Source organism: Ixodes scapularis, unplaced genomic scaffold, assembly GCF_016920785.2.
Source record: "Ixodes scapularis isolate PalLabHiFi unplaced genomic scaffold, ASM1692078v2 PGA_scaffold0__279_contigs__length_252992795, whole genome shotgun sequence".
Classification (NCBI taxonomy): domain Eukaryota; kingdom Metazoa; phylum Arthropoda; class Arachnida; order Ixodida; family Ixodidae; genus Ixodes; species Ixodes scapularis.
In genome coordinates, this window is record NW_024609835.1 from 111,738,768 (window position 1) to 111,762,360 (window position 23,593).

The 23,593-nt window shown below is 42.9% G+C and overlaps 1 protein-coding gene across 1 annotated transcript in view; it reads left to right on the forward strand.

Annotated features, from left to right (window-relative positions):
- The first annotated feature begins 591 nt into the window (after window positions 1–591).
- The window catches only part of LOC8024663 (serine proteinase stubble), a 34,787-nt gene continuing 11,785 nt past the window's right edge, over window positions 592–23,593 (forward strand). The window contains 6 exon segments of the mRNA XM_040500065.2: window positions 592–700; window positions 4,513–6,471; window positions 8,149–8,228; window positions 9,056–9,162; window positions 10,454–10,764; window positions 14,551–14,705. Of these exon segments, the coding sequence (XP_040355999.1) occupies window positions 592–700; window positions 4,513–6,471; window positions 8,149–8,228; window positions 9,056–9,162; window positions 10,454–10,764; window positions 14,551–14,705 (2,721 nt within the window).

Genomic DNA, 23,593 nt, shown 5'->3' on the forward strand with positions numbered 1-23,593 from the left:
GATGACTTGTTTTTTCTTTCATGTGGATTATATTCTGTATTCTTGTTTTTTGCATTCAGTACGCATTTTTATCCTTATATACATGACTTTTATTGTTGCATTTGTGTTATGTATGTGTGCCTCCGTTTTGTAAAAGTTTTTTTTATACTGCTGTATTATTTTGTTAGATGGAATGCATTTTTTATGTTAATTTTTTCTGTCTGGACTGGTAAGGGACCAGGTGCCATGTCAGGCTTTTTTAGCCTTTTGCACCGGCCCTTCTTTCGGGCTCTGCCCGAAGGAAAACAAATAAAGAAAGAAAGAAAGAAAGGTACCCACCTTCGCAGGAGTTCCACAACTGAGGTAATATAACAACGTTGGCTCATCCTACTCAAGACGTCATAGTGAGCGTTAGGCCAATCCTGGAAGTCCGATCGCAGCGACACTTTTGGTCACGCATGTCTCCAATAGTGGTGGAAGTACAATCGGAAAGATCGGGCAAGGCCACAAACTGGGAGCCTCTTCCGTAGAAATTCTGGAGGCCTCCCGTTGAGAGAAGATAAGACGAGTAGTTTCACTGTGTCCCTGTTTTCGTCTCGTTCCAGCGACGTGATGGAAGTCCGATGGACGGCCATCCTCGTCACCATTGCCTGCTTGCACGGTTGCAGGGCTGCCTCCCTGTCCGCGTCGGCGAAGCATTACACCTCGGCGGTGACGCCGTGTGAGTGTTCCATTCCTACAACTTACCTTCGGGAAGGATCTACACGTCTAGTTTCTTAATTGATGCCCTCTGATATATACGTATATTCGAGCGCACATTGCTCCACGAAATTAATTAATTGTGGCAGCCTAAGTGGGCAGACTATTGTTTCCCAGTTATTTATTTATGTAGTCATTTAGATTTAATTTGTATCCAATATTAAAATTGTGAATGAAATCACGTTATCTAATTTATGCGTATTGGCTAAAGCGGCCCGAGAGTAATTTTTTGGGGTAGTCCTTATTAATTTCGTACCCACTGCGCTACATTGTAAATACCGATGAACAAAACTTATACGCATTCGTCTAAAATAACAATTGGATACAGAAACAATGCAATCCCACATTATATGGCCGCATAGACGATATTTTACGTTGTCTCGGAAAATCAAGGCAGCATATCATAATTTTATCACTGATAAAGACCGACGTGTTCTCATTGCCTGTTCTGACACTGATGATCATAGCACAACAAGCATAAATGGTTGTTTCGGTAAAGTTTTTTATCGGAATAGACCGCGAAAGTAATCTAGTCTGCCCGTAACATCGTAAAATCTTCGCCTTTACACACTAGGAACAAATATGCAATTGAAAATGGCCTCACTCAGCATTATTCCAAGCCCCCCCCCCCCCCCCCCCCCCCCCCTGCGTCGAGAGCAAGGAGGAGAGAGAGCAAGCGGCAACTAGTTCGTTCTAGATAGCCCTTTTCCATTATAAGCGTGAAAGCACGTTACGAGCGGAGACTTAAGTTTTAGATTATGAGTCTGGGCAAGAACAGAAGTATACTTTGCGCCCGGAAAACGTCGGGGCGAATTTAGAAAAAGGGGCAATTGCATGAAAAGTACCGGCTGTTTTTGCGAAGACTTTAAAAAATCCTGAAAATTAGGGCGCTTGAAAAAAAAAAAAAAAAACTGTCTTTGGGAACAAACTACCAGCCACGGCGAACGTCAGGTATTGCCGAAAGCATACTAATTAGCCAGCTAAACAATTAAATTTGTTAATTAACTTTTTAATTATGATAATAGACATATTGTTCCAATTAGAAAGTTGCTAAGCGTTATCGAAAACCACTAAATCAGTCATTTTCAGAAAGACTTTGAGCGCGTGAGAAGAGTAGTAGCGCACTAAAGTTACCACTCGTGGAGCAGGTACAAGGCTAGCGGTTACGGTAAGGCGGCCGCGCGATTTTTCCGCCTCTTATCTTGCCCCAGCCTCGTACCTGCTCCACGAGTAGACTAGTAGGTAACTTTAGTGCGCTACTACTCTTCTTACGCACTCAAAGTCTTTCTGAAAACGACTGACTTAGTGGTTTTCGATAACGCTCAGCAACTTTCTAATTGCAACCATATGTCTAGTTCCGCTAATAAAAAAGTTAATTAATTTTTTTTTAATTAATTAGCTGGTTAATTAGTATGTTTTTTGCAACTCCTGATGTCCACCGTGGATGGTCGTTCGCTCCCGAAGACATTTTCTTTTCTTTTTTTTCAAATGCCGTAATCTTTAGGATTTTTGAAACTTTTCGCAAAAACACCCGGTATGTGGCTTTATTAATGCTTTGAAAGGTTGGTAACTTAGATATACTTACTTAAAGTGGCCATTCAAAGGTTGTCCAACTTCTTCCTCCTTAGCTTTACTCTTTAAATCAAAAGCGAAATGAGAAATCCCGTGGTCGTAACGTGCTTGTGGTGCACAGGCTTCCACGTGCTTTTTAAGTACACCAAGGAACCTGCCATTCGTGAGTGATGATAAGTGCCGTCACCGCACTTACTGGCCACGAACACGAATCCAAATGTTGGTCGACGGGTTGATCGTCGACGAGCGCATACGTCTGAGTGACGCAGTGCTCGTGTTTAAACCGTGAGCTGTGGCCGGCTGACGTGCTTTGGGGCTTGGGGTACCGCTAATGTATCCCATTGCAAAGGCGGCGAGCTTTGGAAGTAAAACAGGTACGAAATAGTCCGCTCTATTTTCAGATGTTCGTAACGAAACGCAGGCTTTTGACATTTTACCCTCTTTCTTTCGGCCCACTAAATAATATGCGATTAGTAAAATCCCAATCTAGAATCATTTATCCTAGTCAAAAATTCCATTGATAGCCCTTTTAACGGAGATTACTGCTTTGGTTATGGACATCTTGATGATATCCAAAGTTCGAATCAATCAATGTTCCTAAATTAGCTCAGCCTACCGATCTGGACAAGTGTTCCTTCACGGGGTTTTCGTGAGAGGACGCATACCTCATTAAATTCTAAATATCCTCGACAGCCCTTTAGGCTGCCCCTAAAACGGGCGAACATGTTTTTTTTTTAACTATAGCCCGCGATAGTAGTGCATATGTTTTTATTTATTATATGCCTATTATACTCTTATAAATACCAGCACACACTTTAAAAAAACGCAAAAAAACAACATCAGTATGCGTTAAAAAGAATACTTGCATTCGTGCCATCTTTGCATTTCAATTTACAGCATCGCATTAGCAGAAATAAGTGTTATGCTTGTTTCACCCAGCTTCCAGACACAAAGCTGCTATACCATGAGGAATAAAAGTCCAGCTAGTATAAATTAACCTATATGAAGGGCTTCGCATATTCTTTTTTGTTCAGTGTAATTAAGAGTGCAGCTGAGCCGATTTATTGCTGTTCAAAGAAAACACTTAACGCAAAACGTGTCCTATAACAAAACAAGCTTTTTTGTTTTTACATGATTTATGACCCTGCTACATGACAAAGTTATCGTCATTTCCATTGAATTGCGTTATCTGCTCGGTCAATCAGCGCGCTCCACTCCTGGCGCTGCGCGGTACAGGCGTGACGTTCGTAGTCAGGATCGCGATCTGATTCGCCGATAACATGATGTCATTCGATGGAAATGATGTTACTTTGCCTTAAAGGGATACTTCAACAAAATTTGAAATATTCCCGTCGTGTTCAAAAATAGGTTGAATATGATCCACAATATCCGTAAATGACAATCGCATGTTTGTGTTTTGATCCTGGTGGCTGTATTTCTCGTTATAAACGGCCCACTCTGGCAAGCGCTTGGAGAAGGCCCAGCTTAGAGCACGTGACATCCAACGCAATCGTGACGTAGGTCGTCTCAAGACGAGCAAAGCTACGGCGAGGCTGACGTCGAGAGGATGGCCTAGTCGTTCCAGCCACCGAAGCGGCTGCTTTTGTACGAATTTTGAGTGACGGGTTAATCTTCTATAATCTTCTAGGGGGACAATAGCGACTTCTGCGACACACAAAAGGGATTCTCGGGAAGATGGGAGTTCCTCCTTCCCCACTTCTCTCGTCGTGGCCGGAGACGAGACAACCTCCGTCACTAGCTGTCAAGGTTCCTAGACGAGCATTACAAACGAGGCGTTAGCGACATCCACCAGGCGCTCTTTGCTAATCGTTTAATTCGTTTTAAAATTCCTTTTCGAGACTTTTTTAAGAAGATATTGGTATGCTCCATGTGATACTGCTCTTTTTAACAAATATAGACCAAAAAATGAGCGCCGAAATTTCGTTGTAGTATCCCTTTAAGTCAGGAGTATTATGCGAATTTTTACTACGTGATTCAAGAGTAACACTTTGCGATTGTAGTGTCTCGACCTACTTTTTTTATATATTTTTAATTTTTATTATTGATGACTTGTGGACGTTTCAAGAACATTGAAGTAAAATGGAAGAACGGAAAGAATAATGACTAGCAACATTTACGTGTTGCTTATGCCCCTAATTTTATAAGTGTTTCATACTCTTCGTGTTTCTTTCCGGTTTTTAGGGAAACAATGGACAATCGGCAGGAGGCCCTGCGAAGGCGTCCAAGGAGAAACAGGGATGTGCATGTTCAACTGGGAGTGCATTCGGCAGGAGGGAACGATGCTTGCCGCCTGCATGGACGGTTTTTTGCTGGGGGCGTGTTGCAAGCTTCCCGAAGAGGTCAACGCCACCGCAGTGTCATGGACAGAACACAGTACGCACACCACTTCAGAAGCGTCAAAAGATAGTGGCGACCCTGAAACGACCACGAGCGAGTACACCTCGAGCTGGTCCGAACACCACCTCCCCGAGGCATCCAGGCTTCCTCTTAGCACAACCACAGAAGCTCCCTCGACCCCTCCGTCAACCGTCATGAGACCTACCGCGCTCGTCGCTAGACCAACGACACTGTGGCCTTTCATCAGACTCCCGACAACGCTGAAACGACCGACCATCGTACAAACATCCACGTCTCAAGGAACGGCAACCGTGAATAACCACCACCGACCGCCGACCATCGCCACCCCGCTAGTGACGGCTTGGATGACTACGAGGCCAGCCATGATATTTACCCCCACCAGGCTGACCCTTCGGCCGCCACATCTGCCTTCAACGCCCTTGTACGTCCAGCGCCCTTCTTTGCAAGCCGTGCTCGCCAACACTCCCATTGGAATACTAGGCTCACTGTTGACGAGACCTTTCACACGGCCTATGACACGTCCGGTCACCTCAGCGATGTTTTCGCGGCCGCAGACAGTCAGCATCTTGCCCTCAAAAACGCACTCGCCCTTGACGACGCCGATGCAATCTGACTCGCCGACGAAAAATCCTCAGAGGCACGAAGTTTCATCAACGGAACCACCGACGCAAACAACAGCACTCGAGCCTTTTACGTCGGTCGCCGGAGAGATCAGCTCTCACGCGGTCAGTAGGCTTCCGCCTGCCACACTAAACGCTTTGGAGGACCTCGCTGCCAGTCTGAAGACTCCTCACGTCCGTTACACCACGGTGAGCGGATTTCCGTCCATGGGGAACGAAGGGACCGTCAGTCAACCAGACTTCATTGACCTGACCGAGTTTGCCACCACGCACCGGCCGCCGACCACGGCTTCGATAGAATACACCCTCGACTTTGATGTCGAAGAGCACCCAACCGTGACGGAGAATGTCAACACTGTCAGCGTCGGGCGACCGTCGTACGGCGAGGTCGCTGACGTCACTGTCACGCACGTCGCGTCTTCAATCGATGCGGCGTCACGGTGGCCGACTTCAACGCGTTGGCCGACTACCACTCGTCGGCCGACTACAACTCGTCGGTTGACTACAACACGTCGGCTGAGGGCAACAACGCCAAACCCGACGTCTCAAGCGGAAACGACACGCCGAGCGACAGTGCAGAAGCCTACGTTTCCTAATCCGACGAAAACGCGGCCAGATCCCACCGCGGGCTCAAACTTAATCCCGCACGTCACTTATCCCTCAAAATACACGCTGCGACCTTCGACCATTCTCAAATTTCCCATGACAAATATAATTGCCATAAAGCGGCCCCCCATTACGACGCTTCAAACTCTGCGTCCCCCGGCCACCACTCAGGTGTATCGTCCAACCTACTACACCACCCTGAAATTCCCAGTTTCTACGAAAAAACCCACCCCCGGCACTGGCAAGCCGGTAAAGACGACGCAGCCCATGACGGCCGCGACGAAACCCAAAAGCACGCCCAAGCCGGTGAAGCCCATTCTCCCGATACCATCTCGGCCGGTGAAGCCCACAAAGGCACCCGTACCGACCAAGTCTTCAACGAAGAAGACAACTCCCCGGCCTGCTCCTTCAAGGCTTCCGGCGCAGCCCCCGACGACGTCTTGGCCATCCGGCAGCACGCTGACCACCAAGCAGAAGCTTCCCGTCAAGGGAACCACCGGGAACGGCAGCGTCACCCCCACGGAAACGAGCCCCCTGCGGTGGGACTACCGGAAACGTGAGACTTCACACTTCAGTTCCTCTTAGCTGTCGATGTCGTGGGTTCCGCAGTTCTCAAGCACCTGCTTCGAACACTCCGAGACCTCCAGGACAAATCAGCTTATTTCCGTATGACAGTTGAGTCGTCTCCTTTGCAATAGTATCCTTAGGTTAAAAGGAATACCTAAAGGGCTTCCAGGTTTCTCTTTTAGTGAGATCGCTGTAAGCGTAGTGAGCGACCCATGATTACGATGATGCACGGCCTCTTTTCCGAATAAAAAACGCGATGAAAGACTAGGGGCATGCATTTTTATATCTTGATCACGGTGTTAATAAAAAAATTGGTCGCGTACAACTTTAATTTGCTTTTAGGACTCTTAGTGTTGTAGATTAAGTTATCATCCTAATGAAGATGCAATCAAGGACGACCTCAGCGTATTGTCCGAATGGCCGAAATACGAGGCAGCCGAACAATTTGTGGAACAAGAAATTGTATTCGGCATTATTGCTCTCTGGCCCACCTTTTCGAGGGATAAGTCTTTTGTTGATAGCTCCTCAAAATGTTAGGTAATACTATGGATGCGCTGAGAAATATTGCAAGAAGACCGCTAATCTAGATCAAACATTTGAGGTTGTTGTTTTAACTTAATTATGACGTCGCAGTTGGCATGAAACAGCTCGTTTTTTTAGGATTCAGTGAAAGTTCATCAGGTGCTAATTTAGAGGTAAAGGGTTGAGCAAAAATTAACTACAGTGCAAATCAAACACAACTCAGAAAGACTGTTTTAGATGCAGAATCAGGTACCAATAACGCAGCTTCGTATATAAAACAAAAGACAGTGAATAAAATAACGAGTCATGACACAAATATAAAACTTGTTAGATCATTCCTCATACGGAATCTTCCTGGACTACTTAATATGCACACGATTTTTTCACAATCTCTGAAGCCTTAATATTTGTTGAAAAAAATGTATGTGCATAATTTGTAACTGGTAGCCAGGCAGCCCTGACATAACTTTGATGTCACCAGCCTTTCGATGACCTGCACTCTCACCACTTAGCTCGAAGCTAAATACCGCCGTAGCACATGCAAAGCTAAGAGCTCGATCCGGTATGCGCTCTTTTCCGTGCATCAGCGCGACTAAGTGAAAGAAGCGCAGTTTAACATTGCCGAAGAGGGAATCACCCCCCCTCCCCCCCGTCACATTTACTTAAAGGAAATGGCGGCCTTGCTGAATGGGTGAATCTGAGGGTCCCGCGGTAGTATTGATTTTATTCATTAAAGTGCATTGTTTATTACAAGAAAGATTTGACACATATGTATAGCATATTAACACATTATGAATTCTAGTGCGATAGCCACTTGAAATTTAAATATTTAGACTTGGCATGACTCCTTTACATTGAAATCGGCTCGTATTTTTGCAATCATTTCTTATATTTTAATGTTTCAAATAAGGATTCACGCTTCTACTAAGAATTTCTCCTACATTAGAAATAAACAAAAACCTCTTATATTTGAGAAAAAAAGACTCGCACCTCGGGGCTATAATTATCAATATAACCCAAAATTTGCCATAAAACCAATAATACACTATTTCAAACAAAATTTGTTTTACCTAATTTTGACAATCGCCATCAAAAACAAGCGTGTTACTAATAAGTCTTGTTTCTCTCTACCACATGACAAAAGACTGCGGGGTACGGCCACTCCGTCCTCAAGGGAGGATAGTCGGGGGCAGGAATTCTTTCTTCGGTGAATGGCCGTGGCAGGTACCTCCAACTTTCCTACTCAATTTTTTTTCCTTGTTTCTGTGGTAGCTTACTGTAAACTTTAACCTGTTCATGTTATATATACCGAGTGTTTTTTTTTTTTTTTTTTTTTTTTTTTTAAGCTTAACAGATTTGTTTAAAAAGATCCGTGAAAGTTAGTTATGCCGCTAGTAAAGGTGTGTTATACGGCCAGGGGGACATATTATAGGGGGCTAATCGTAACAATCAGTCGACTAAATAACTAAAATTCGGTAATTAACTTTTTAATTAATGAAAATAGACATATGGTTCCAATTAGGAACTTGCTCAGCGTCATTGAAAACCACTAAATCAGTCATTTTCAGAAAGACTTTGAGCGCGCGAGGAGCGTAGTAGTGCACTAAAGTTACCACTCGTGGAGCAGGTGCAAAGCTAGCGGTTGCGATAAGGCGCCCGCGCGATTTTACGTCTCTTATCTAGCCCCTGCCTTGTACCTGCTCCACGAGTGGTAACTTCAGTATAATACTACGCTTCTCACGCGCCGAAAGTCTTTCTGAAAACGACTGATTTAGTGGTTTTCGATGACGCTGAGCAAGTTTCTCATTGGAATCATATGCCTATTTTCATTAATTAAAAAATTAAAATTTTTTTTTATTAATTACACGACTGATCGTTACAATTAGCCCCCTATAATATGTCCCCCTGTCCGTATAACTCGCCTCCACAAGCGGCATAAGTGTAACTTCCACGGCTTTTTTTAAACAAATCTCTTAAGCTTAAAAAAAACACCCTGTATATATTTTTTTTCTAAGAGAAAGTGCGTCTTTCAATACAATTTAACCATCCAGGTACTGGTCAAGGAAGCTACGTGGCTAGGACTGTTCATCAAGAACAAATGCGGCGGCGTACTCATCAGTAGCAAGTACGCTCTGACGGCTGCGCACTGCCAACCAGGGTAAGTGATAAGGTCCCCGCGCTCGCGCTAGAAGTGGCTAAAGTAAACAGTTACAGCATTTTAACCTTTAATTGAGTGCGTGTAGGAAAATTATTGAACAGACAAAATTCAAACTGATGTTTTCTATTAAAACACCCCCACAAAAAAACAAAAAAACAAACTTGCAGTTAGAAAAAACAAATACAAAATTCTAGAAGAGGAGGCCCCGGCGCTTTGGAGTTTCCTATTGTAAAACGTTCTAATGTGCAGCTACGTTTTAAGAATTCTATTCTTTCACCAAACCAAAAGCTGCATAGTAGATTTCAGCCTGGGAACGAGACGAGCTACCGTACCATTAATTTCCAGTTATCATCATGAAACCGAGTGTCTTAAATTGCATTTATTCAAACAAGCTGCTTCATTGATTTGATCGTGCTATTATTTTTTTTAACACATTTGAACTTTACTTTTTTTGTGTATAGTTTAGGAAATGTATACGTCATGTTACCTCTGCCCTAATTCCTGATTAGTTTATTTGGAAGGGCGTGCAGCTGGAATTGGTGAGGTCCCTGGTTCGGTTCGATACCAGGACCAGGCGGATTTTTTCGGTCGCGCCCCAATCACCTAGATGTGTTTGGAGATTTCTGCTAATCCTTTGTTTCCCTTGCTCCCCTTTTCCAGGGATTATTATCGTCGTTCTTGTCTAGCTCGCTGGTATCTCTGCATTAATTGCATTATCGTCAAGTTACCTTTGCTTGACGTTGATGTGTTTCAACCGCAATTTTATTAGGTTTGTTCCTCCAGAGAGAAAAAACAAGTCCCTAATTAGTAGCAAAACGCGGGAAATCATTAGCGCTGACATCTTTCGTCCAGTGAGAAAGAACGAGAAGGACAATTGGTAGGACATGTTGGTTTTGCTGCGATAAGTTCGAATGCTTGTCAAAGTTGCTTATTTTTGTGCAATGTTCAACGCCGGTGCTTTCCTACCCATTAACGCTAGAAAAAGCAATTTATACACAGGCTTTACAGATGACGTTTCTCTGCGTCTCCGTGTATATTAAAGTGTCGTCAGCAAAATATAAATTAACCGAGAACACCGATATTTGCGCCTGCGCATCGCCGTTCTAAAGCGGACGAAGTGCATGGGACCTAGTTTTTTTTTACTTAGTCCTGCCTCGTTAATATGGACATCTTCCTACTCCCCAAAAATTGTCCATAATCTGAGTCATTCATAAAAACGAAACAACCGTGCGTGTGTTTATCCAGTTCGTCAACGAAAATATCGTCGACATAAGAGTTGTGACCTATTAAGGGGGTTAATAGTGACGATATGACTGCTTGACCGCTACGGCTGCAGGTTCCTGTCGTCACTGCTCGTGGTCCTGGGCGAGCATGACCTGTCGGGCGACTACGAGACCATGAAACCCGTGTCGGTGCCCGTGCGGAGAATGGTCGTGCACCGGAACTACAACCCGGCCACCTTCGAGAACGATTTGGCCCTTCTGGAGCTAGAGAGGCCGGTCACCTTCCAGCCGCACATCGTGCCCATCTGTTTGCCCGGAAAGAACGAAGACTTCACCGGGAGGACCTCTTACGTCACCGGATGGGGAAAGCTGTCGCACGGTGAGCAGGACTTGGCACGCTGCGTCTTTGTTTTTTCACTCGTTTTAAACCGATGGCTTTATCCCAAACTTCAAAAGTAATCCGTTACAAGTAACGGATTACTTGTACTAGATTACTTCAATCACTCGTTACTTTAAAAACATTGAGCATATTACAGTAACAGGAGAATACGAGCAGAACATTCAGCAGCATAAAGAGAGAAAGTTTAACAAAATAGAATACATCAGAAATGAGAGAATAGCGGAAAAGTGAACACGATTTTTTTTTTTTTGTATGACCGGTCACTAGTATTACTACAAAAACGATTAACTCGTGTAGAAATATAAGAAAGACAAACATCAAGTAAGTCAACGCCGAGTAGGCTCTCCGTTACCTTCCATCGTATTTTTCTTCTTCTCCCGGGCAGGAGAAAGCTCTTCCTGTTTATTTGTTTTTGTCTTTTACACCGTTTAACCCTTTCCAAATTTCTTCGACGTCTTCCGCCACCTGCACAAATATTTAACGTGGGTCCGTATCGCCTCGATTTTCAGGTTCACAACTCGCGTAACAGACGATGTAGCCTCGCGCGAGGGGGTTAAATTCTCTTAACTTTGATGTGCGCTACTTAATTTTAGCACGCTCTTGAGGCACGGCTGAAAAGCGCCCGGTGCGAGGCTAAGAGCGTTGTCTTCGAGAGTACGGACGATACTTCTTTTGGTGTACTTGTGAGGGCATGGTGGTCGAGTCCACTCCTCACTTTACAGTCAACTCTCAACATAAAGGGGGGGGGGGGGGGGTTAGGCCATCTAAGGAGTGCTGACAAACGGAGAGAGAACGCGTAGAAGTGGGGTGATCCTCTTTTGTTTTGTGAGAGAGATGGCCACCGCCTGTCTCTCTCTCTAATCCCTCACCTCCCCTGGGCTCCACAAATATTGGTATGAAAGTAAGAACCGGATGAGCGATCGATAACCCGTAACCGCCAATTTTTCTCTGGCTGGTCAAGTTTTCAGTCATGGATAGTACGTCGTCTCCATGGCCATCTCTTAATGAGATGTTCAAAATTCAGGGCATTAAGGAGAATGGAAACCTAGAGTTTCAGGGCAAACTTTGCTTGCAAAAAAAACAAAAAAAAACAAAAAAAAAAACACAAAAACACACGCACATTGTCATCAGCAAGAACAATAAACTCTAATCTGCGGAAACACATTAAGGTAATCTGGGACACCTGCATTCTGCATTAGCTATACATTGGAACATTAGAACCAATTTTTTTCTTTTCTTGTAAATAACAGGCGAAACACAAGAGGCAAAAGGAAGCTTTCGTAGATCGCTTCTTTAGCTCCGAATGTGATAGCGGAGGAAGACGCTGCTTCTGAGCATGCGCATCGCTAGCATTGTCTGCGCAATTTTAGGGATCATTTTCGGAGGCCGTAAGCTAGCGGGATGGCGGGTGTGGTTGCAGCTTTCGGTGCTTTGTGAGCTTACAGGAGAACGGAGTGCACCTACAGTCTGTCTCTCTAATACAATATCTGATTTTTACAAAAACTACCAGAATTAGGCGTATGAAAAGTGAAAAATAGTGTTGCAGAATATTTTTTTTAAGATATCAAAATTGTTTATATTGTTTTCCAGATAAGTTTACAGAAAAGTGCTTGAAGTAATTTGAAACGGAACGAGTAAAGTAATCCGTTACTTTTCAGCGAAAGTAATTTATAACGGTAATCCATTACATTTGAGGCTCGGTAATTTGCAATTGTGATCCATTACATTTTTCAAGTAACGAGAACAACTCTGCTTTATAGACAATTGCAAGCATGGCGCCACAAGTGGTGCCCCATGCGTGCAAGCGCGTGCAACGCGCGGGTGAACGTAGCTTTGGCAAGCTCGTAATCGCACGGGCATGCCTGCTCGAGCAGAGACATGGCGGCAGCCAGTCGCTCAGCTTGCAATCGTCTATACGGGTACGGGAACCCTCCACGAACCTTTTTCGCTGGTGTTGGTTTCTCCACAAACGTCAGAATGTCACGTGTCACCATGGCGCCACGTGACACGATGGCGTCACTTCACACAATGCCATCTCGCGACTCCATGATATCACTACGTAATCATGATGTTTTTCGTCATGGTTACATTCTGATTAACTGCTCGTTTTTGTGGCGTCGCCGAGTTTGGGACAACTTAGAATCAAATTGCTTGTATCGACAGTGTCTGGTATAACAATATACAGCCGCCCGAAGGTACTCGTAGGTTGATGAATTTATCGTGTCAAATTATCAGGAGCTAATGCTTTAATGTTGTGGAGCTAAGAAAAAAAATCCAACTTTGCGCATAAGGTGAGCCTGACGGGTTTTGGTTTTGAATTATGGGTTTTGGAACCAGTTGCTATTGAAGGTTAAAGCAATAATATTAATCGCCATCATCTGGAGACACTGGAGACACAGCCCCCTCGGTCGCTCCAAGGAATAGCGCTGACCTACGGATTCCCAGTTGGCACGTCCGAGTCCTGGCCAAGGTGCTCACAACATGACGGAGACTTATTACGGAAACGTAATAAAACACAGATATGAAGTTAAGCTAGGAACAGCATTACTTTCTACACCCTACGATAGAGCAGCACCAGTGTACAATCTTTGTCAGTTCTAGAAAATGTCTCTTTGGAGCTTACCTCGTGCGACAATGCCCCTATAATAAAGACATGCTAGCTTAATTTAAGTGAAGGTAAGTTTGTTGTCGTTTCTCTCTCTTGGAGGGCATACCTTACTCAATATTTACCATCCCAAGTTAGTTGAAGAAAATGTAGTTGCTTAAGGAGAGTTTAAAATAAAGAAAATATAAATATTTACTTGTAATTTTGCCACATTTAGAGAAATCAGCTGTATTTTATTTTAGAAATAACAAAGTTCCCATAACGGCTAAGCATATCTTTTTATATATCTTAAAATTCAATGGAAGATGCTTATATTGGTACGTTTTGGGCCATTTTATAAAGGGTATTTCGTTGAAAAAATAATTTCTGAATGCATCTATAAAATATGTTTACTGGACGTGTTTCGTAACTTATCTTGCACAGAAATGTTTTTTTTTTTAATTTTAAACAATCTGCGCACATGTTGTAAACCTTTCATAAATGAAGTTGAAAACAGTATATTACGTCCATTTATCGGTGTGAAATTGACGACTTTGCAAAGTCCCATAGTGAAACCTTGGCAGTCTCCACGCCACGAGTTTCGAAATTTTACATCTCCGGAAGAAAATTAGCTACGACGTTCATATGTAGCTGGATGCGCCTCACAAGGACATGGTTTTCACATATATTTGTTTTAATAGGTATAAAAAAATATGAGCTCGATCATCATTGTCCAATCTATAATAAAAAAAACCCTGTGGTCGATGCTCAAGTGCTGCGGTTTTATTTCCTGAAGACTACACCGATGTTACTGCAGGTCGAAATAAGAGGTTGAATTGGGAGGATGAAGACGGTTTTGGGCATCAATGAGCGACAATGTTACTTCACTCACCTTCCTACGTCGAACGCTGCTTTAACGGAATGTCAGCTTGCCAGCAGGCCCAACATTTACCCAGACTGCTTTGTTTTCGAGCCTTCAGGGTTTAAGCTGGAGTCTGCATCAGATCGGTGCGTCAAGCAAACTCCGGCTCTATAAAGACTTCCACTCAGGATGTCTAAATATTAAACGCTCCTTCAAAAAAAAAAAAAGAAAAAAAAAACAATCATCGATGTGGATAAAAACAATGTAATTCTATAAAGATTTATATCTTGGCTTACTTTCGCAATGTCTTCTGCTACAGGTGGGTCTGTGCCCAACGTGCTCCAATACGTCCAGGTCCCGATTCTGAGCAACAACAGGTGCCAGAAGATGTTCATGCTGGCTGGTCACGTGAAAGCCATCAGGGACAACTTTGTCTGTGCAGGATACGACAGAGGAAATCGAGATTCCTGCGAGGTACGTAGTTAAGTACTTGTTGTGGGGTGGTTGCCATAGATGATGGGAACCGAGATACCGCCTTGGTCGACGGAGATCGTAGAGAAGCACCGGGATACCCCGGGTGAAGCTTACCAATATATAAGTATATAGTATATGTAGTTTATTTGCATATTATATTCCGGCTGGGTTACCAGATCTAGAGACCCGTTCACACACTTGCAGCCGAGTAGAACCGGCTGAGACGAGACCGGTTTTTCAGCCTCTTGCAACGGCGGAGGACGAGATGTGCTGCTGCGGAGCATGCCCTACGTCGTCGCAAGAAGCTTAAAAACCGGTCTTGTCTATCTCGGTCGTTTTCGGTTACAAGTGTGGGAACGGCGTTTTAGGAGCTGGTGACGTCCTGGCCCTCCGATGCTCAGCGAAGACTCCCACATTCTTCCCCCTCGCGCCGTCAAGTTTCCCGAAATCGTCCTCCGTCTTCCGATTCCCCGACGCGCCTTGCTTGCTCGGAGGTTTCGTTACCCTCAACGCGCCCGATCCGGCTTGGTGGGGGAACGCATAGATCCCTCGGTTGTGAAGTGCCCTGCCCTAGACTCGGGCTTCTCCCGAAGCCATAAGCTGCCGACGGTCGTGGCTGCGACCGCCGCCCTCGTAAATATTGAAAAAATTTGCCTTCTTTTGACCCTATCTAAAAATAAACAGAACTCAAAACACCTTCAAAGAACTCTTTGAATCTAACATAAGTGACGACATTTATCAGCATTATACTTTTGTATATACAGGATGTTTAATTTTACCTCAAGCAAATCTATTAAAAAAAAGCACGTAAAATGCACACTAACATTGTCAATGCAGGACAGTTATGCGGCCCGGGGGGGGGGGGGGGGGGGGGACATTTCATCGGGAAAAAATCGGCAGAATTAACTAAAATGTGTTTATTAACTTTTTAAACAAAAAACAAAACAAAAAACATTTTCTTGCGCCGGCGCTCATTGTCATCCAGCTCCCTAATTTCATTTCTGTGGAAACAAGGTTTTAACTAGAAACTTGCTTAGCGTCATCCAAAGCCACTAAATTCGTTAATTGTAAGGACATGAAGCACATTGCAAAGAGGGAGTGTGCTAAGGTTACCGTTGGTGCAATAGCTGGCTGTGAGAAAATGCTCATATTAATCTTATAATTCGTGTTTCCGCACCGCAATCACGCGCTTTTCACGTGCTATGTCTTCTTAAAATGAACTAATTCAGTGATTTTTTATTACGCTCAGTAAGTTTTTACTTCAAACAATGTTTATCTTCACCGATTAAAAAGTTAATGAAAAATATTTTAGCTAATCATTCGACTTAATCTGACTATTTCACTCCTTCAATAATTTCCTCCTGGCCGTATAACTCACCTGCACAGAGCGCATTTGTGTATCTCTCCTAACTTTAAAAAAACATTTTTTTTTTTGTATTTACAATATACACCTTTATTTTATTTCTTAATGACAAGATTTTATCTGTAAAGTTTTGTATAGTTAGCGATTCATATAAGTTGATTTTTGTCCACATAATTTATAAACGTGTTGACATTCCAAACTAAATACTACGCTTTAACAGAAAGTCAATGTTTTAGAGCCCCGCTAAAAATTTACAATGCAAGCCCCAAAGGAAAGGTTTAGCCTGTTTCATTTTGTCTATGCCACTATCTTAAACTTACCGCCATTAAAAATTCAGAATTCTCAACTGACCAACTTGTCACTTTCAATAGTTGACTATCGACAGTTTTATAATTGGAGTTATTTTCATAAATACTTTTGCATGTATAAAAAAAAATCCTATCTGATTTAGAATTCTTATGCACGGGTACACCGCGTTGTGTGCTACCTCGCAAGGGCTGCGAAGCCCTGTAATTTATTTATTTGAAAATACAGTTAGCCCTTTTTTGAGGGCCGTTACAGGAAGGGTATAACTTTAATTTTCTTTTCATTTATTTACATCAAATCGCCCGAAGTCATTACGTGAGGGGGGAACAAAGTAATAATAAATGCTTCAAATTCAAAGCATACAAAATTAAAAAAGGCTTAACAAAGTCTTGCATGAAAAGAAACGAAAAAAACAATATTTACACTCTAATGTAGTACATAGGGTGCTACATTAGACTATAATTCTTCGCAAGCACACTTATATTGACTACAATCAAAAATGTTTACCACATTCTTCGGCAGGTCATCCCATTTTTTTAATATACATATTTAAAGGCGACTCCGAAGAATGCTGTTTGGTGCGACATAAGGGCAGCCGGATTTTGTGCTGGTGATCGTGCCAAGGAAAAATTGTGTGGGGGGAGGGGAGGGGGGGTTAAAAGTTTGAAGATGCGGATTATGGTAGTATAGCGGTGAAGAAGGGTTAATCGCTATACTTTGCGTCTGTTGCATAGAGATGCAAGGCCAGCTTTAGACTTTAGAGCTGTCACACTAAACGTAAAATAATAATCTCTAAAAGTAAAGCGAACGGCTTTGCTTTGGGTAGATTCGACTTTTTAAATTAAGTAATCTAGACAGGAACTCCGAATTAGGTCAGCGTACTCTACCGTCGAACGAAGGAAGGACTAGCGAGTTAACAAGCAAACATCAGAGGGTGCTCAATATAAATTTCTTCTAAAATAACCCTATGTACAATTAGCTTTTCCAACTATGTAACCAGTATGCAGGTTCGAATCTAGATTTTTCGTTAGTATTAAACCTAGATATTTATATTTGCTAACTTTTTTTCAATGAAGCTGTTTATTTCGTAGCCAGGAGTAATTGTCGTTTTCTTTGTAAAAAAATGTCAGTAGTTTAGTCTTTTTAGTGTTGATGCTCATTTGCCGATTCTCGCACCATGATACTGAAAAATTTAGGTCACGCTGCAGGTCAAGCTATCGTCTTTGGTAACTAGGCGCGTACAAAATTACGCAGTCATTCACGACAAGTCTGATTTGAGAGCAGATTAAATTGGAGAGATTATTTACGTAAAAGAATTTTTGATTTTACTATAATTTTATGAGATGAGTTATTACGAACTGAGTGATTGAGTTCTGTCGGAAAGGAATGCCTTCATCTATACAAGAATTGACTGGTGAATGTTAAGAGCTTAATTTTGATTTTTTTTAATAAACGCTGGTGAGGGACTCGGTCAAACGGTTTCGAAAAAACAACAAAAATATCAGCAGTTTGTGTTTGAGAATGTGTGTTCTCATGCGCATTGGTAGGAAATACAAAAAAGCTGAGTCTCGCAGGATCTCTCTTTACGGAAATCGTGCTGGTTAGGGAAGAAAAAGTTTATATCTGAGAGGTTACTAACGACGTGACTGATGATAACATGGTCAAGGAGCTCAAAGGGTATGCTGGTTGGGGTAATTGGGCTATAATCAATAGCAGACAGATGCCTCCAGACCAGTGTTGTACGTAACAGCGTTTTAAGGAAAGGGGGTTACTGGAACGCGTTTATTTTAAAAACAACGAAGGAACGCCACCGTTCCATCTTACATCGGTGCAACTGTAACAAAAAGCTCGTTACGTTCTTACAAAAAAAAGGCGTTTCTTTTTTTTTTTTTTTTGACCAGTGAGATAATTTTTATATAGTTTTAATTGAGAAATTCTAGAAAGTCTGAAAACAATAACTTTACGAAGAGCAGCTTTTTGTTAACTTTTGTGTAACCTATTTTAGGATTTATTTTGTGGGGTCCTCGCTTGGTAACAGTCGGGTGCAGGCGAGCTGGTAAACATTGATTCATCTTTCATTACTCTAGACTGCGGCAAAAAAAAAAAGAACACCTTTTAGTCGAAGGAAAAGGCACAGAAAAAGGGACCTCTCAAACTCAGCAACACTTTTTGCTTCCATGGATCCTGATACACACATAAATATAAGCAAGACTACAGCCCCCGCTGAACGTCCACACAGACCTACCGTTATAACAATACCAGCTAACCAGATATCGAACGGACCCTTGTAGCTCGAACCTTAATCACTCAAAAGATATACAAAAATTAATCTTTATATCGTCTCCCCTTCTCCCCTACCTTCACACTGAACAATGAATCCTACCTTCATCAAGACGGACTGGTAGCTTTTAAGACTGAGCTTCCGAAAGCCCTTCTCTCTTCTCCAATTGCTCCTCTTTCGGACACCAACATCGAGAAGCAACTGTTGTTAAGTTCAACCAAGGGACTTAGATTGAAACCTGTGAGGTCGTTGTAAAACGCTCGTACGATGTGGAGTAACCATTTAATAAAGAATAATAAAATTAACCCCGCTCCTTCTTCCCGGCTCACAGTACATTTGGCTCGTCTGAATCGTCCACCGCAAACAGGAATATCTTAAAACGCAGAGATGTTTAAAGGCCAATGTATCAACAAATAAAACTTGCTTCCGGTTTTTGTTTTTTCTCCTGGAGTCCCTGCATTAAGGCATCCAGATTTTTATATTGACATTTGATGGGATGTATATATATATTTATATATAAAGAAACGTCGTTTGAACTACATAAATATGGTAATTAGCACAATACAAAAGTAATGCATACGTAACGATACATTCAATTTTACAAACGGTAACGGAAACGTTACCGTTTATAAAATTCTCACAGATGAAACTTGTAACGGGAACGCGTTCCAAAAATTATGAGGAACGAGCTTTCGTTGCTCTTTTTGAGGCACGTGTAGAACATACTTAAAATAGGAATAACCTTTGCATGTGAATTAAATCTGTACAGCCTACTTAAGAAGAGGAATAACCTTTGCATGTGTCCAGTCTCTAGGTAGCGATCCCTGGTCCAGACTATGTTGAAATAGTACAGGGGTGGCCAGGCTGACCCGACCTGAGAGCCGCAAACAAAACCATGAAACTTCCAAGAGACGCGGGGGTGGGTGGGCAAACTTTTGTTCAGAGCAATAAACAAAACTCGAACCACCTTCAATCTATCCGAGTCAAAAGCAGTCCAACGGTACGTAAGGTAGCAGTAGCACAAGACTACCAAACCGCAACCTGTCTTTCGATTTAAAGCGCGTTCCATTGCTCTTTCTGGGGAAGTGTACGTGTGACCGGGAGGGAGGTGGAAAGCGGGGGGGGGGGGGGGGGGGGGGGAGGGGGAGGGGGAGGGGGTGGAGGGGGAGGGTGCCGCGAACCGCGAACCGCAGCTTGGACCACCCCTGAAATAGTAGTTGCCGTAAGATACTCGAGAATGACAAAGTGAGCTTTTGAAGTTTGGACGTAATACCGTCACTACCCGAACTTGAAGAATGGGAGAGGTTGAGTATAAGCTTGCTAACATTGTGGGAGTAGACACTTATTTGATCAAGAAATGCACTGTTAAAACTAACATCATATGCAGGCAGAGAAATTGAATCTTCGTTAAAATCCTTACGAAAGAATTGATTAAAAGAAATTCCACTTTCCAGGTCATGCAAGGTGCTCCCATGATCATCAGTTAAGCCACACAAAGCGAGTAATTTATTTCGGAGGGCTAACGATTTTCCAAAGCTTTCTTGGATTAGAGCTTAATAATTCTAGTGTCCCGCCGAAGAATCGTTTTTTTCGTTTTCAATTAATTGTTTACAAAATGTAGAATGTCTTAACAATTTTTCCCATCAACCTGTAGAGTTCGCAAGACGTATTCTAAAATAAAGTTGTTTTCTAGTATTAATAAGGTTTTTAATTGTCTAGTTAACAAATGCTTGATTGTTAGATGTGGTTTGATTTTTGGCCCATATATATTCAGAGTTTCTAAAGGCTTGACTTTGATCAAGCTCCAGTTCTCTTCCACTGAACTGACGCCTATGGTTACACCTATGGAACCCTAAAGTCAACCAGGAACGTTTCTGTAGATAACGCGATCTCGAAAGAATTTGCTCAAAAATAGTAAAAAAATAACTCACAACTTTTTCAGGAAACGCAATGTTTGCATCTACCAAGACAATTCTATGACCACATACTTCCTCAACGTCATGAAAATATTATATTAGGTCAGGGATGGGTGCAAAAAATAAGTCATTTAGCGCGCTGGAGCCAGGCCTGGGCAGAGATACACAGAAAAGTATTCCGGGATAGAAATACTGAGATAAATTAACAAAGTATCTTGGAATAGAAATACTGAGATACGTTTCCTTTTGCTGTGTGGGGATATTTCGGAGATATTCTGAAAAAAGGGGAAAAATGTATCCGAGAATGCAGATAATGAACTTCAGATACTGAAATACAGATATTGATATGTTTTTGTTCCTCGAATGACGTCATGTTCCGTAAATATATTTAAAAATGCACTATAAGCTACGCAATGACCCATATAACGCGAGTCCAAAATGTGGCGCAAGAAACGAACAAACCTTAATTTTCAAGCTAGAAAAACATCTCTTTATTCATGAAAGGTTCTCGCAAACAGGGAAAAATAAAATTAATTGCAATTGAGTAGGAGAAGCTTCTCAAACAGTTCGTCGTCAAGACAGCGACGGTTCGGTTTTAGTACAACACTCGCGAACGAGAAAAGTCTTTCCACCGCTGCGAGGAGCATAAGTTCGTACTAAACCAATAAATACCGCCTTCATGGCTGGGAATTCCTGGAGCATGGAGACATCTTTCCTCGGATCATGTTCAGACCGTGCCGAAAACGAAGGGTTGCCATGTTCAAGGTCGTAGAACCCGTGATTCATCGTTGATGAAGACCCCTCGTCGCTTGGGTCTTTTGTGTTTGGTCCCTGAGTCTCGGCGGCGCGTACGCGCAAGTTCTCAAAGCCGAAAGTGTTTGCCACTTCACTGGATGTTCATCGCAGTTTGAAAAAGGGGTGCGAACAGGTGGCGAGTTTCGCCTCATTGTTTTCCATTTTGGAAATGATGAGGCGATACCTCCTCCTTCTCTTCGTTTCGAACTTCTCTTCCTTCATAGTTGATTTTCCTGATACGGATAAGAAACCGTTATTTTACCCAGTGAACCCCATAGAGGACAAAGGAGGACGATCGTTTCACAAAAGGAGTGAACCCTAGACGTCTCACAGCATCCTCTTTATGAAGGAAACCTGACGATTGCCGTCAGGACAATAAACCGCTGGTCCGCAGTAAAATAAACCGGACAGCGAAGGCGAGGTTGACATTTTCCGAAAAATAGGGTTTTTTGTTTCATCTCATCGATCTTTTGGTGACGTCTTCAAAACGCTGCCAACCCCACCCCCCCTCCCCCCAATGCAGCGAGATACCTTTGCCTGGCCGAGTATCGCGTTACAACCGATACATAGCAACTGTATTCCACTACTGAGATACAAATACATTTTTGAAATGTATTTCGATGCGGAGATACAGATACTCAAAAGTATCTCTGAAATAGTATCGCGATACTGCCAAGCCCTGGTTGGCGCTAACACAACCTGATCAAGTGAAAATGCTCTGCTAATGTCAGAGAAGCTTCTACACTGTAAAATATTTCTGCAATTACTATCAGGCACGCACTCAACCCAGTCTATTTCAGGGTAATTAAAATCACTCCCAAGAAATGCGGGACACTGCGGTTTAACGCAGTGTTACGAAATTCAGAACACTACAATTCTTAAATGAACATGACATCCACATCCGGAGGTCCATAACAAACGCCTATCAAGATAGTAGAAACTATGAATTGAACCCGAACAAAACATAGTTTAATATTAGACTGTAATTCAACAGCTGCTGATGAGAAACATTATTGAATTGCCACGAGGACGCGACCCGCCTGGACAAAAGTCTGTTCCGGGAATGTTCAAGTCGCTCTGTATTGGAAGCAGTCATGGGCACGTTACCAGTAAAAAGTAACAGTGTTACAGTTACAGTTACCTAGGGGGAAAAAGTAACTCTGTTACAGTTACAGTTATCGGATTAAAAAAGTAACGTGTTACAGTTACAGTTACCGCAGAAAGAGTAACGCCGTTACTTTCTCGTTACAGTACCAAAATTGGACACAAGAAACCATAAACCAAAAAAAATATTTTATTTGTTACACTGTAGTGAGAAGAAAGATGAACTGCTGAGAAATTAGAAAACATTAAAACCGAAGGGTGCTTCTTTTTTGTGTCATTCGTCGTTTCAGAATTTTAACGATTATAACTTATTTGCAATATTTGTTATAACTTAATATCAACTGTTTTTCAAAATTGTCATCGGAGAGCTTCCCTCTCTTGATGGCGAACACATCGCGTCCTTTGCTGAACAGGCGTTCAGCCGGCGCGCTTGACGGAATCCCCGTGTTGAGCCTGATGAAGATCCTCTTTATCATGGGGAACCTTGAGAGCCCGGTCAGATCGGTCGCGGGGTCGCTCACCCACTGTTGCACCTCCGTTGATGATGGTAATGCTTGAGGCAAGTGGAAAAAAAAATCGTCTTCGTCGCCATCCTCTTTGCCTGTTGCGTCCTCACTGCAGTGCTCCTCCAGCGCACGACATTCTTCCTCGAGCAGCCGTACAGTTGCAGCTTTCCGCTCGTTTTCCATGATCCAGGATAGCTTGAACTTGGGGTGTACCGCCGCTGCAAGGGCCAAGTCCTTGTCTTCAAGAACTTCTGAAAACCTGTGACGAGACAAGAAACAAAAAGGAGATTTTTGCACTGCTTGAACCTATAAATCGAAATATGGATGATTGAAACCTACAATGTTAAGTGTAGATAGCTCGCACGGATATGCTACCATGCAAACGCATGTGCAGAGAGGGGTAGCAATATAGTGAACAACAAATATATCGCTCACCTCTTCTTGACTCCCGCCTCAAGGGCGTTGGAAAGTGGGGTGCAGTACTGCATTTGTGACAGGGACCCTTGGTATCGCAAGAGCGAGTGGAGAGTGGGCTGCAGCACACCCATATACATGTACTGCTCGCCTTGCAGGATGTCCAGTGCCTTCGCCACGCCATACATCGTCTGAAAGAGTAC